The sequence below is a fragment of the Mesocricetus auratus genome, unplaced genomic scaffold, assembly GCF_017639785.1.
Source record: "Mesocricetus auratus isolate SY011 unplaced genomic scaffold, BCM_Maur_2.0 Super-Scaffold_100020, whole genome shotgun sequence".
In the NCBI taxonomy this organism is placed as follows: Eukaryota; Metazoa; Chordata; class Mammalia; order Rodentia; family Cricetidae; genus Mesocricetus; species Mesocricetus auratus.
In genome coordinates, this window is record NW_024429201.1 from 20,786,759 (window position 1) to 20,799,624 (window position 12,866).

Below are 12,866 nucleotides of genomic sequence, written 5' to 3' on the forward strand. Positions count from 1 at the left end.
CTTTTCTGACATACTAAACTGGTATTCTATCCCTTTGGTTGCTAAGGTAACCCTCAGGGTGAATGCTAATGATGGGGGACAATGTTCTTTGGAATTGTGCCTATGGTGAGTTTCTATGTCAAATTGATACAATTATTTCATACTGTATAGATTTGTGTGTAGTTATCCTTTAGGAAGATTTAAATACTTAATTTAAAAATGTTTTCATTGTCTTCCAAGCCCATTTTAGTTTTTCAAGGAATAGAGTTCCTGGCAGTAAGAATACAGTGCAGACCTGAAGTCCTTCAGGGAAAGAACTGTTGTCCCCTTCAGATAGTTTGGATTTTTTGCAGCTTAAGTTGGTGCCTCTTATTGGGCACATTCTCTGTTTTAGAAACTGTTCCTTCAAGAAGAAACCACATTACAAACTCTCCTTTAAAAATGTCTCCTGATGGGACACATTGCTCAGGGGTTAAGATCCCTGGCTCTTCTTGCAGAAGACCTGGGTTTGATCCCCATCACCCACATGGTGGCTCACACCCACCCTGAAATTCCAGGGCATCTGATACCCTCTTCTGACCTCCACAGGCACCAGCACACATGCACACATGGTGCACATGCATACATGTAGATCAACACCATACATGTAAAGTGATTAAGTATTTTAGAAACTTTGCAACAATGGACCTTAGACTTGGAGTAGAGAATCCCACTGGTATTCTCCCATCTGGGAAGTAGAACATAAGGGTGTGTTTGGGTCACTGTCTCTTCCAGTTATAATTTTCAGGAAAAAGAGAGTATAACGAGGGAGTCTTTTATTTTTTGAATGCCCTACCCTGGTATTTCCCTCAGGACCCCAAACCCTGGGAGCCTCTGAAGTTTGCGTCTGCTAGCCACTCCCATCTCTACCCCCGTTGCTCTTGGACTCGCCCAAACACACAGGATGTTCATGGCAGCTTTTGACTACACGCATGGGACTAGAATTGAACTTGAAAACGACAGAAGCCAATTAATCATTTTATAGTTATTTTTTAAGTAGAAAAAAAAAGGTGAAAATTTCCAGTTTTTTTTGCATTTCTTAGTAGGATTTGGATGATGGCGACTGTTCTTGTGCTCTTTTATTTAAAAGAACAAATGACACATGAGTTGTAAAATTATCAGGCTTTGATGCTCAGAAGCACAGTGGCTGAAGAAAGTGAGAGTAGGAGAGGCTGGGAAGTGGGCGGGGCAGTGAGTGGGAGAGGCTGGGAAGTGGGCGGGGCAGTGAGTGGGAGAGGCTGGGAAGTGGGCGGGGCAGTGAGTGGGAGAGGCTGGGAAGTGGGCGGGACAGTGAGTGGGAGAGGCTGGGAAGTGGGCGGGGCAGTGAGTGGGAGAGGCTGGGAAGTGGGCGGGGCAGTGAGTGGGAGAGGCTGGGAAGTGGGCGGGGCAGTGAGTGGGAGAGGCTGGGAAGTGGGCGGGGCAGTGAGTGGAAGAGGCTGGGAAGTGGGCGGAGCGGAATCGGGCAGTGCCATGAGCTCTTGGGGAAATGACCAGCTGTGTGCTCTCTTCAAGTTCATTTCACTTGACCCCAGTGACTTTTACAAAGCCTTTTGTTGACTCAAATAGGAGCCTTGGTGTGGATATGAATCCATACCAAGTTGTATAGCTACAAACCTAAAAGAGAGGTCCGGAGAGACGCTTAGTGGTTTAGAGCACTGGCTGCACTTCCAGAGGAAGGGACTTGATTCCCAGCACCTGCATGGCAGCTTGCAACCAATGCAACTCCAGTTTAAGGGAATCCAATACCCTCTTCTGGCCTTAATGGATACAAAGAACACACAATGCTGCACAGACATCCATACAAAGCAAATATTCCTATATATAAAATTAAAAAATCTTTTAAAAAGTTAAAAGAAAGAAAGCTAAAAGTCTTTTGTAATCTTACCCTGTATTTCTACACATCTGTGCTCTCTGCCCACTCTTGTAACTACAGCTGCTTTAATTTGCCGTGTGTGTGTGTTGAAAGCCTGAGACTGGATATAAGCCTGGGTCCTTAGAGTTTGTGTAGCTCGTTTGCTTCTGCCTATGTCCTCCTTCTGCCTTCAGTTTGTTGGTTTCCTATGGGGTCTACCTTTTTGTGTCCTCTTTTAAAACATCTATTTTGGGCTTTTTATTGTTTTACAGATTTTTCCCTCTGTAATTCTTACTTTCCCATCTGTAATTTGTAGTAGGAGATATAAGCCTAAACAGTATTAAATAAATCCATTCCTGATTCTTTACTAATGGAGTTTTAATCGTTTTGTATAAATCTGCTTCTCTTCAAAATGTTGACCTTTTATTATCTTCTTATTGTTGACTTTAATCCATTTCCCTTCATAAGTACACTTCAGCTGAGGCCACTTCAAGCCTTTGCACTCTTGGAGGGATAATGACTAGGAACTAGCTAAAGCTTTTGAGGAAGAATGGGGGTCTCAATTCTTGATGCTTTTCTTGTGTCCTGAGTGACCTTGAACAATTGGGAACATGTCAGACCTACTAACACTGACATCACAGAGACCTCATAAGCATGAAATAAACATGGCTGTGATTGCTCCTTTTTAAAAATAAAATAAAAATTTTGTTGATATATATTTCACATTTTATAAAACTTGGCCATTCATACATACTTTTATGAGTTCTGGCAAGTTTCCATTTCCTTCTTAGGGATTTTGTTTTAAACAACATTTTTGTTAGTTCCTTGGGAATTTCATACAATGCATTTTGATCATATCCACCTCTCCCCAACTCCTTCCACTCCTACCTCTCTACCCATCCTACCCTACTTCATCTCTTCTATTTATTTTTCAGCCCACCAAGTCCAGTTTGTGCTATCTAAATACTCCTGTGTGTGTGGTCCTCTCTTGGAATATGGTTGATTTACCAGGAGGTCGTAGCCTTAAAAAAGTTTCATCAGCTACAAGTTGTCAATAGTTCTTCAGTGTCTTAGTTAGGGTTTCTATTGCTGTGAGGAGATATCATGACTGCAGCAACTCTTATAAAGGAAAACATTTAGTTGCTGTGGTGGCTTACAGTTCAGAGTTTTAGTCCATTATCATGAAGGGAGCATGGCAGCTGGGAGTACGGCAGCATGCAGACACACTCGGCACTGAAGAATTGTACATTTTGACCCAAAGGCAACAGGAAGTGAACTCTCTCACAGGGCATGGCCTAAGCATACATGAGACCTCAAAGCCCGCCTCCACGGTGACACACTTCCTCCAACAAGACCACACCTACTCTAACAAGGCCACACCTCCTAATAGTGCCACTTCCTTTGGGGGCCATTTTCTTTCAAGCCACCACATTCAGCTAGACATGGGCTTCATGCGTACTTTCCCAATTCCACATCAGGGTCTCCTCTCTCTTGAGTGTGTACAGGTCTGGGGAACGCTGCCACAACTATATAGTTCGTGTGTGCAACTGTCCTTCTAGGTCCAGAAAATGCCCGCCCCCTGTTCTTCTTAGGGTATGATGTCTAAACTTCTATTGAAATGTCTTCCCAATGTCCCCAGCCTCACCCTGAGTATATAGCCACCTTGCTACTGATTTCATGCTTGGTCGATTCTACTTCCCTTCTTTCTCTCCCTTCCCGGGGACAGCCCTTGCTGATTGTGTCTCTGACACTGAATGAGGTGGATAAGAATCTCTCAATGATGGTACAGGTCATACTTCAAAAATGTAACATATCTTAACCTAGGAACAGGGTCCTGAGACTCTGGTGTTTAGTACCAGGGCAGTGAGTAGAGTCTGCCCAGTTTTAACTCATTGTCTAATTTCCTGGTTGTACTTGAATCCAAACAATTACTGCAACCCTCGAAAGGATAGTTGCAAGATAAACCCATACTTCCTGCTTGTTAGTGAAACAGTGAAAACTGCATTGCATTTTCATTTGACTCCTAAAAAGAGCAGGGTTCCTTAAAGGTCATCCAGGCATGCATCTGAGAGTTCCACTCACCTGTGGCGTGAGAGAGCGCAGAGGCTTCAAGCAACTTCTTGGGTGAATAGATGGTGAACTTGAAGAAACATTAGCCAGTGAGAGAAAAATGGATTGCATCGTCTGGAAAGAAGGTCTGGAATAATTGGTGCTTATGACACCTAATGACCGCCTGCAGCCCCAGGCAGGGGATTACAGGCAATTTGTCTTAATGGCTCATCTGGAGCACAGCACTGATGCAATTACAGTGCATCCTAAACCGGAGACTAGTTCCCTTCAATTATGTTTTTAAATGATAACCAGAGAAAAACTGTTTACAAACACGCCACATATCTATTCAGTGACAGTACACTGTGATTTCTCATATTAAAAAGATCATGGGTAGTTCTTGAGAACCCTGGCCTATATGTTATTTCTGATATTTTGAGATAGTAAGATGGCTCGATACTATTTTCCCTTTTACAGACCAGGCAATTCCCCCAGAGTTGGAGCTCCGTAAGTGCTTAACTCCAGGCCCTGACTCCTTTTATTCATCCCCCTTTGCACTAGTCAATGTGTGTCTGGGTTCTTATTTCCTGGTACTGTTGCCCACATACCGTATTTCAGTTTGGAATGTCTCTAGATGTGAAAGCCAAAGTGAGGATTTCAACTTTGAGATCTAATAGACTTTTTAGTGTTTCAACTATCTCATTATAGTTCCAGAAGACAAAATATAGCCAACCTCAGTGAGATGCCAAACCCATCTAAGTTGTAAGCAGACAATGTAGATTTTCTGGAATGCTGGTGTGTGATGGATGTTTCCAGAGATTCTTAGTTAGGCATGGTTCCAAAGTGAACGGCTCACATGTATTAGGTACAGAAAACCAGCTCCAGGCAAGCATGGCCTGCCATTGTGCTAATGCCTCACCATGCCTTCTTTTTGTCCTTATGATCAGCTATGGCTGCCATGTTGGTCATCTATGCTTTTTGATGCTCTGTGTATTTTTTCAAATAAGCATGTTTATAGGTTTGATTTCTACTTGAGATTCACTAGCCTCCCCCTTTGGTACTGAAGGTTGACTGTGTACCTGCTGCTGGAGCCCTGAACAGACTGTGGGTGGAAGATGTGCTGCACGGCCCCCCTTTTCTTAGTTTCACTGACAGCCTTGCAGACATCTCAGAGCCTGTGTGTGTGTGTGTGTGTGTGTGTGAGAACACACGCGTGCACTGCCATACCAAATCTCCTTTTTACTTTCTATGTAAATGCTGGTTAATAGTTTCGGCTTGTTTCCTTAGATTTTGCTCTCCATAGGTGGCATTTTATAAACATCTGCAAACTTCTGTGTCATGATACCTCATAGGTTGGGCATGCAGATACATTTTCTTGTTGGCTGAATAGTCTCCTTATTTCCTTATACACTCTTTGTGTCTAAGCCTTAGAATTCTAGACAGCAATTGTAGAGGTCAGCCTTTTATTTTGTTCTGAACACAAATGGCTGTTTGCTGTTCACCGGGAGGGACCATGTCCATCTACACTTGGGTTTGGCACATAGAAAGTGATTATTTAATATTTGTTTGCTGAATGACTTGGGAGCACAAGTTGAGACCTGTGCAATTGTGCAGCATTGGAAATAAGAATAGAACTTGTTTTAATGAATTAGATTTATGTTAATGAAAGACCATGGGTCTTTAAAACCTTATTATGCTGAATACATTCCTGTGGCTTCTCTCAGGAGTTATATAGCACATTCTGAACTCCAGCTTCTGAATTTACTCGTGTTTTAAAAGTATCATTTACTTCTAGATTTTCAACCCCATTGTGTGTTAGTTTTAACATTTTGCTGAGAGTTTAAGCCCATTTCCTGGCTTAGCAGTTAGCACCTTGGGTGGCAAAGACCATGTTAAACTCACAGAAAACTTTAGCCAGTTTTTAGCCTTTTGTAATATTCTTTTTAGCAGATGACAGCTGGGAAAACAGTGCTCTAGAAGGCAAACTTTAGGGATGTATTTTGCCAAACACTTACTGGCTTTAAGAGGCAGAACCCCAACTCTGGTTTAGTGTTAGAGTCTCTAGGAAACATGAGCGCTCACCTTCCTTCAGATACCCTTATTTAATTGTTCTGGGGAGGGCTTTGAGTGTGCAGCATTTTTATACTCTCTCTCTCTCTCTCTCTCTCTCTCTCTCTCTCTCTCTCTCTCTTCTCTTTCTCCCTCCCTCCCTCCATCCAACTATCTGTCTGGTTTTTCAAGATAGGGATTCCCTGTGTAGCCCTGGCGGCCCTGGACTCATTCCAGGCTGGCCTCAAACTCACAGAGATATGCCTGCCTCTACTTCCCTAGTGCTGAGATTAAAGACATGAGCCACTATGGCCCAGCATTGGCTATTTCCAGAAAAATGACTATATTTACCTCCTCATTTCCTTTCTTAACCCTCCTTCCCCTTCACCCCAATTCATTTCCACATCCTAATAGTTCCCCTTTTATTTTCATGCCCTTTTAACATGCTCCCATGCATTCCACATATGTGAGAAAACAACAATAATTGTCTTTGCGAGAGATTTGCTTATTTCTGTTAACATTATGATTTCTTGTCCTGTCCATTTACTGTCAAATAACATAATTTAATTCTTCTTTTGGACACATAAAACTCACTGGTGTGTGTGTGTGAGAGAGAGAGAGAGAGAGACAGAGAGAGATAGATAGAGAGAGAGAGAGAGAGAGAGAGAGAGAGAGAGAGAGAGAGAGAGGTGGGGGAAGGAGAGAGAAGGAGAGAATGAGAGGATGAGAGAGAGCATGCAGAAAGATGAAAAAGTGTGCAGTTTGTCGAGGAGCTGAGGCGCTTGGCTGAGTGTTGACAAAGTGGCTTCAATGTCAGCGATTAGTGCCATTAGTGAGAGGCCCTGGACTTTGTACCGGGATGATAGGAAAGATGCCTCGAGGACAACAGGGAAGAAAATCCAGGATTTCCTGTGCAAAGTATTCCCAGGGTTGACTTTTAAGACACACAGAGATCAGCCCCATAGAAGCTGAGGCAACTTTGGGCAGGAGGACCAGGCTACATCTTAAGCTCCTAGCACATCGAAAGAGTAAAGGAGTCATGTAGGCTTTTGCCAAGGTTCCAGAATGCATCTAAGGCCTGGCATGGTGTGGTGGTGCAGGTTACCCGCAAGGGTGTGTGAAGCTGAGAAAGAGGAGCCTGATTTGCAATGGAGTCCTCAGGATATTGGGCATGTCAAAAAAATATTAGACATCTACAGTGTAAAGCTGCAGTGTAAAAGAAAATACAGCAGTCTTAAAGAAAGGTCACCTGTGCCCCAACAACAGAGCTGGAGGAGCAGGGCTATGTAAACCTGTTGAGTACCTGTGGTGATAATCATAAACTTTGCTGGGTTTCCGTCTTACTTTGATCTGATATTTCCTTACTATGCTCATTATGGAATAGGGATTTTTACTTTTGTACCATTGTATATTGAAAATATATAACTTAAAAATTATTTTAGAGGGTTTATTTCAGGCTCACAGTTAAGAGATTTCTTTGAGTTTCAGATGAGAATTTGGACTTTGGTCTTTTGAACAATGTTGGAACTGGTAAACTTAAAAGATGGACTAAAAATATTTTAAATTATAAGGTGGCCATGAACCCTTAAGGACAGGTGAAATGTTTGTGCTTAAGAGTGACTTGTTTGGGTATCAGGTTGAGAAGGGGTGGATTTAGGGTGTTTCATTTCAATTGTCAACTCCATCGGGTTAGGAAACACTGGGCATTAGTGAGGCATGTCTTTGGGTGTGTCCAAAGAAGATTAACCAAGGAGACAAGACCTGCCCTGAAAGCAGGTATCCTCCTTCTGATGCACTGGGGAAAGGGAGAGCCTGCTGAGCACCTACGGTGGTCTCCTTCTGCTTCCTGACTGTGAACATTATATGAGCAGCCACTTCACTCTCCTGTCAAAGGACTGTGCCTTCTCAAACCACGCGCCAAAATCAACCTTTCCTCCCATGAGTTGCTTCTTGTTGGATATTTGGTCCTGGCAATGATCTGGGATTCGTTGGCTCTTTTTTGTGTATGGGAGACTCATTTTATAAGAAAAGGAACTGATGCTGCACAGGGTGAAGCATGTAAAAACCAAGCCATGTTCCCTTCTAACGACAGATAGGCCCTCCCCACTCCAAAACAGAAGTGGTTTATTGAAAGTCACAGTCTGTTCAGTTCCTCTCTGTCTGGGTGATTGTGTTCCCAGGATGTTAGAAGTCATACTTTTTAGTGTGTGCCATCAGAGCAATTATTAATAATTCTGTCTCCGTTACTTCAGACAACTCCTGCTACTAGCTAAACAAACAGGAAGAGACATTTATTTGGTTCTTTTTTTTTTCATTTTAATTAAACGGCCCTACCTCTGCCAAACTGTATAACCCCTTTCCGCAGTTTGTTTTCTTGGCTGCTGTCAAGAAATCTGAACCTTCTAACAAGCAGAATTATTTATGTATGTCACGATGCTTCCTATTTCATACTGTTTGCCTTCTTCTTGGTGCTGAACTTTATGCTGAATGAGAGTGCTCTCTCTTTGACACTCCAGTAGTTTTATTCCGTGCTTTCTTTGACCATCAGGAGAGCCTTCTTTCCCTGCCCTCCGTCCTCCTTCCTCTTCCAGAAGGAGGAGTTCTGAGGCTTGGAAAGGGAGCCGTGAGTTTGCATGGTTGGTACTGCTCTCTCTCATTTGAGATGTGAAGATGGACCTCCTCTGCCCTTCATAAATACGGAGTAGATGCCTGGGACTCACCAGACAGGCTTGGAAGTTTCTGCTATTGGAGGAAGCAAGACCCCACACTCACTCTTCGTGGTCAGCTGAATATAGTCAACAGTACCCAGTTTTGGAACATTGCAGCAGACACTTAGGAATACTGTTCACATACTGAAATCATGCCTTTACCAGTGCTACTATTTGAATTCCACTGGCGTAGATATTCTCTCTCTCTCAGTTTTATTTTTCTTGGAAGAAGATTGCAACCTGTACAAACATGGGACATTTCTCAGCATATTCAGAAGGAATCTGTGGTGTAAAAAAATCCATTTCGTGTGGCTGGCTGCTCAGTATGCTGTTCAGCTGATCGGCTCTCCTCTGCTGGCTGGTGTATGTGTGCATATGTGTGCAGGTGTGTGTGTGTTTTGTTACCTGATCCTAACAAGTCTCTTCCTGGTTATTATTTAAAAGAGGAAAAATAAGTACAAATGTTGTCAGACTTGTCTTACAGGGAACCTGCTAAGAATGAAAGTCATGATATTTAAGTAAGTATAATGGTCATAAACTTCAAGGATACAAGAAAGACCAGTTTTTTTCCTACCTAGTGTCCATGAGGCATTAGGTTGAGTTTCCAGCACCTGGAGAGAAAAAGCCAACACAGTCTTGTGGTTTTTGTAGAGATGAGTTGAAGCATATTAAACAAATGCATGGTAACTGTGTGCAGCCAGGGCTGTGGGTCTGTTTTCAGATGTATTGGTATTTGGGCTGTTGTTTCACTATAGAGGGGATATATGCTATGTCACATGACAAATGATAGAGCACCCAGGGCACTTGGTGGTACTTTACTGTGATAAGGACTCAGTTACCGGTCCTTATGTATTTGAAATCTAAAGCCCTGCAGTCATTGATGTAGCTGTTGAGAAAGCTAGATAGATCGGTGAAAATGTAAAACAAGCAGTTTTATTTTGTATCCATGCACAATGGTGTATTTATTTCTGTTGTGTTGGGATTTTATTTCATGTTCCCTCCACAAATACTCCTCACCCTCATATGACAAAGCTGTGCCTATGGCTGTCATATTAAGTCAGGTAACACTGCTACAAACCCTTAGTGGCTTCAGGGGCTGGGGGTGGCAAGACAGAAGTTCACTAAGAATTTGAAGCTTGGTTTAATAAAGTTTTTCATTGTAGGAGTAGGGTTAGTTATAGTGAGGGGGAATAGCAGGTTTAGATGGGGGCCTCCTTAGGAGTTGGCAAGGATCATGATAGTTGAAAATTGCATTTAGGACTTCTCTGTCCTGTCCATTGGTGGTTCCTGCCGAAGGGTTGATGAGTCTTGTGGGAAATTTATGCAGTAAACAGTCACTGGTTTGCCTGGGCAAGAGTCTCTGGCAATAGTGGAGTTATGTTAATGAAGACTGGAACAATAAGATCATGGTTTTGTGGACAGTGAGCAGTGTGGGAAGCTGGCATTTTTGTCCTTAATGTCCTAGTTGTATGTGGGAGTATCAAGTGAGAGCGCACAGTTTCTGTTGTGAGGCTTCATTTAAGAACTATCCGAGACAGAACAGTGAGTGATGGGTGTTCCGTATAGCAGCACATTCAAAGATGAAACCCACAGGGGTTTGCCGTTCGTGTGTAATTTCCTCTAATCTGTAAATGCTTAGCAAGTGTGCCAGGCACTGTGATGCTTGTGGGATCCCACAGGACAGAAGACAAGGTCCCTACCCTGTTGGGTCTTTCATTCATTGTCTAGCTCTCTTGGGTTATGGATATGGTTGGTGTCATTACTTACTAGACCCCCTACTATGTGCTGCTTGTCACAGCAGAGCTGTAGTGACAATGGATATAAAGTTCAGGAGCCAGTATGTATGTATGTATGTATGTATGTATGTATGTATGTATGCATGTATGTATGTAGTCTGTATCTTGATGTGTTGCTCAGATTAGTCTTAAACTCCTGGGCATAAGTGATCCTCCTGCCTCACAGTTCTAAGTGCTGGGGTTCCGGACAGGTGCCCCTACAGCCAGCCTGTGTCTAGCTTTTTTAATGTAATAAAATGCTTTTATATTTTACATATTTGCAATACAGTGTGTGTCATGAATCACCTGTGTCTTAGGTACTGGGCTATTACAGTAGAGAGACAAGTATAAACTCTCTACAAATTACAGATGAAGTAAATATACATACATGATTGAGACTTTAATAGCTAATTATTTTTAAACTATGCAAGTATTTTAATGGCCTTATGCATTACCAGCTACTGTTAAGAAGGAAAACCTTCAAGGGCCTGGCAACCCATACAGTGAAAGTCAGGAAATGAGCGTAATGCACATCAGTAAACAGTACAGAGGAAACTAGCTTGAGACTGCCAAGGACCCCTGTTCAGGGCCATCTGCAAAGGCATAGCACCAGGATGCCTTTGGCAGTGTGGAGATGTTCCCAGGGATCTAATTGCTGGGCACACACACCACTGTGAAGCTGGGGACAGACTGTGGTCACAAGTACTCTGCACTTAAGAAACTGCTTTTGTCACAGCCTCTCATGAAGGAGGACTGGCTTTGAGGATGAATGGTGGAAACAGAGGCTTCTTTGTGCCTGCGGCCTTGATAGCCTGCCTTGCCTATGTGGCAGGATTTTCTTAGAGGTTACCTTGGGAGTTGATGAGTGTGTTTCTAAAGGATGATCTTTCCTGAGAACCTGTATCCTCTGGTGATGTTCCTGCATCCTTGGTGGCAGCAGGATGTCACATAGTGGATAGAAAGAGCCAGTACCAGTCATAGGTATCATATCTCCAGTACCCTCTGGCTCCCTGACCTCCAGAAATATCCCAGGACCTTTCACCATTCATAGAGCATGAGGCCAAGATGAGATGCTTTTGATTCCTTCCAGCCCTGATGCTCCTGTTATACCCAGTGTATCATCTCTTCAATAAAATATACAAAACAAAGTTCATGAATGGAGGAACTAACACTGCATTTCCCCTTTTCTTCAGTATCCCTACACAGAGAATCTCTCCTGCACCTGGCTGTGAGATGGGGCCTGCCTAAGCTTTTCCACTTTCTCTTGTGTCTCCCTGGGGGAGTCAAGGCCTTGGAGCTACCTAATGAAGAGGGTGCCACACCGTTAGACTTAGCTTTGCATGGTGGACACTCCACACTGGTGGAAGACATCACAAAGTGAGTACAATTGCTTGATAGTGTCTCTCTTAAGCATGTCTATAAAGCCTGCCAAGCATTATGGGAAAATGAGAATAACTAAGCCATCTTTTTTTTTTTTTACAGTTAGCCTTCTTGTGTGTAGTACAAGTATATGCTTAGGTAGTGCATAAGTAGATACCTTTGTTGGGAATATTTTGTGAGGGAGACACAGGGAAGATAATGACAAAAAGGATTGCCAAGCAGTGGCCTACATTGTCTTTCAGGGTTTAGCTTCAATATCATTTACTCAGCAAAGGCTTCTGTGTTACATTCTTCTATGGTTATGATTAGTTTTAGTAAACACCACAATGTATAATTATATAGATATGACCACTTACTTTTTTGGCTATCTTCTAAATCATGTGAGAGATGGGAACACTTCTGATTTGATTACTGGACTATTTCTAGTCCAATGCCAATGTCATAATTTTCACTGTAAGAATAACAGGCAAACCATATAGGAATAGTCACTAGAGTTTAGTGAGCTAATGTAAGAAGGATAATCTGGTAACTATGAAGTTGTTCCTGTCAGTAATGTTCTCATTACTTCCAGTGACTGACTAATGGATTATGTGCTCCCTTGGTTCAGATGAATTATTATTCTAACTTATGAAGGAAGAAGCCATATACAGTGATTGCCTTGATATAACATGGTAAAATACAAATTATAAATAGAATAGTGCATTGAAAACTACAACAAAAATTTTAAGTATTGTTGGAGTATTATTACATGGTGTGTCGTAGTGGGATGGTTTTTCTTGTTTGGCTCATATAACTCAATGTAATTAATTTGATGCAATTAATTAATGGTAATTTGATGCCTAAGTGGCCATTAGGCAGAAACCAGAACTTTCTCTTTCTCCTCCCCTGCCTTATTTGATCAAACAGTCATTAACCAAGGGACAAACCTCTCCAAAGGGAATTGTCCTTTCCTCTGGTTATGAACACAACCCTGTTTTCTTGGCTTCAAAGACCAAGTTATGGTTAACTGAGTTATGGAGGCTGATTCAGTGTTCC

General features: G+C 42.4%; 1 protein-coding gene across 4 annotated transcripts in view; it reads left to right on the top strand.

Annotated features, from left to right (window-relative positions):
- Arhgef28 (Rho guanine nucleotide exchange factor 28) overlaps window positions 1-12,866 on the top strand; it is a 282,273-nt gene that overhangs the window by 116,594 nt on the left and 152,813 nt on the right. For all 4 annotated transcript variants that reach the window (XM_040729095.1, XM_040729097.1, XM_040729100.1 and 1 more), the window contains exon 5: window positions 11,645-11,828. In XM_040729095.1, coding sequence (XP_040585029.1) covers window positions 11,645-11,828 — 184 coding nt within the window. The remainder of the gene's footprint in view (window positions 1-11,644; window positions 11,829-12,866) is intronic.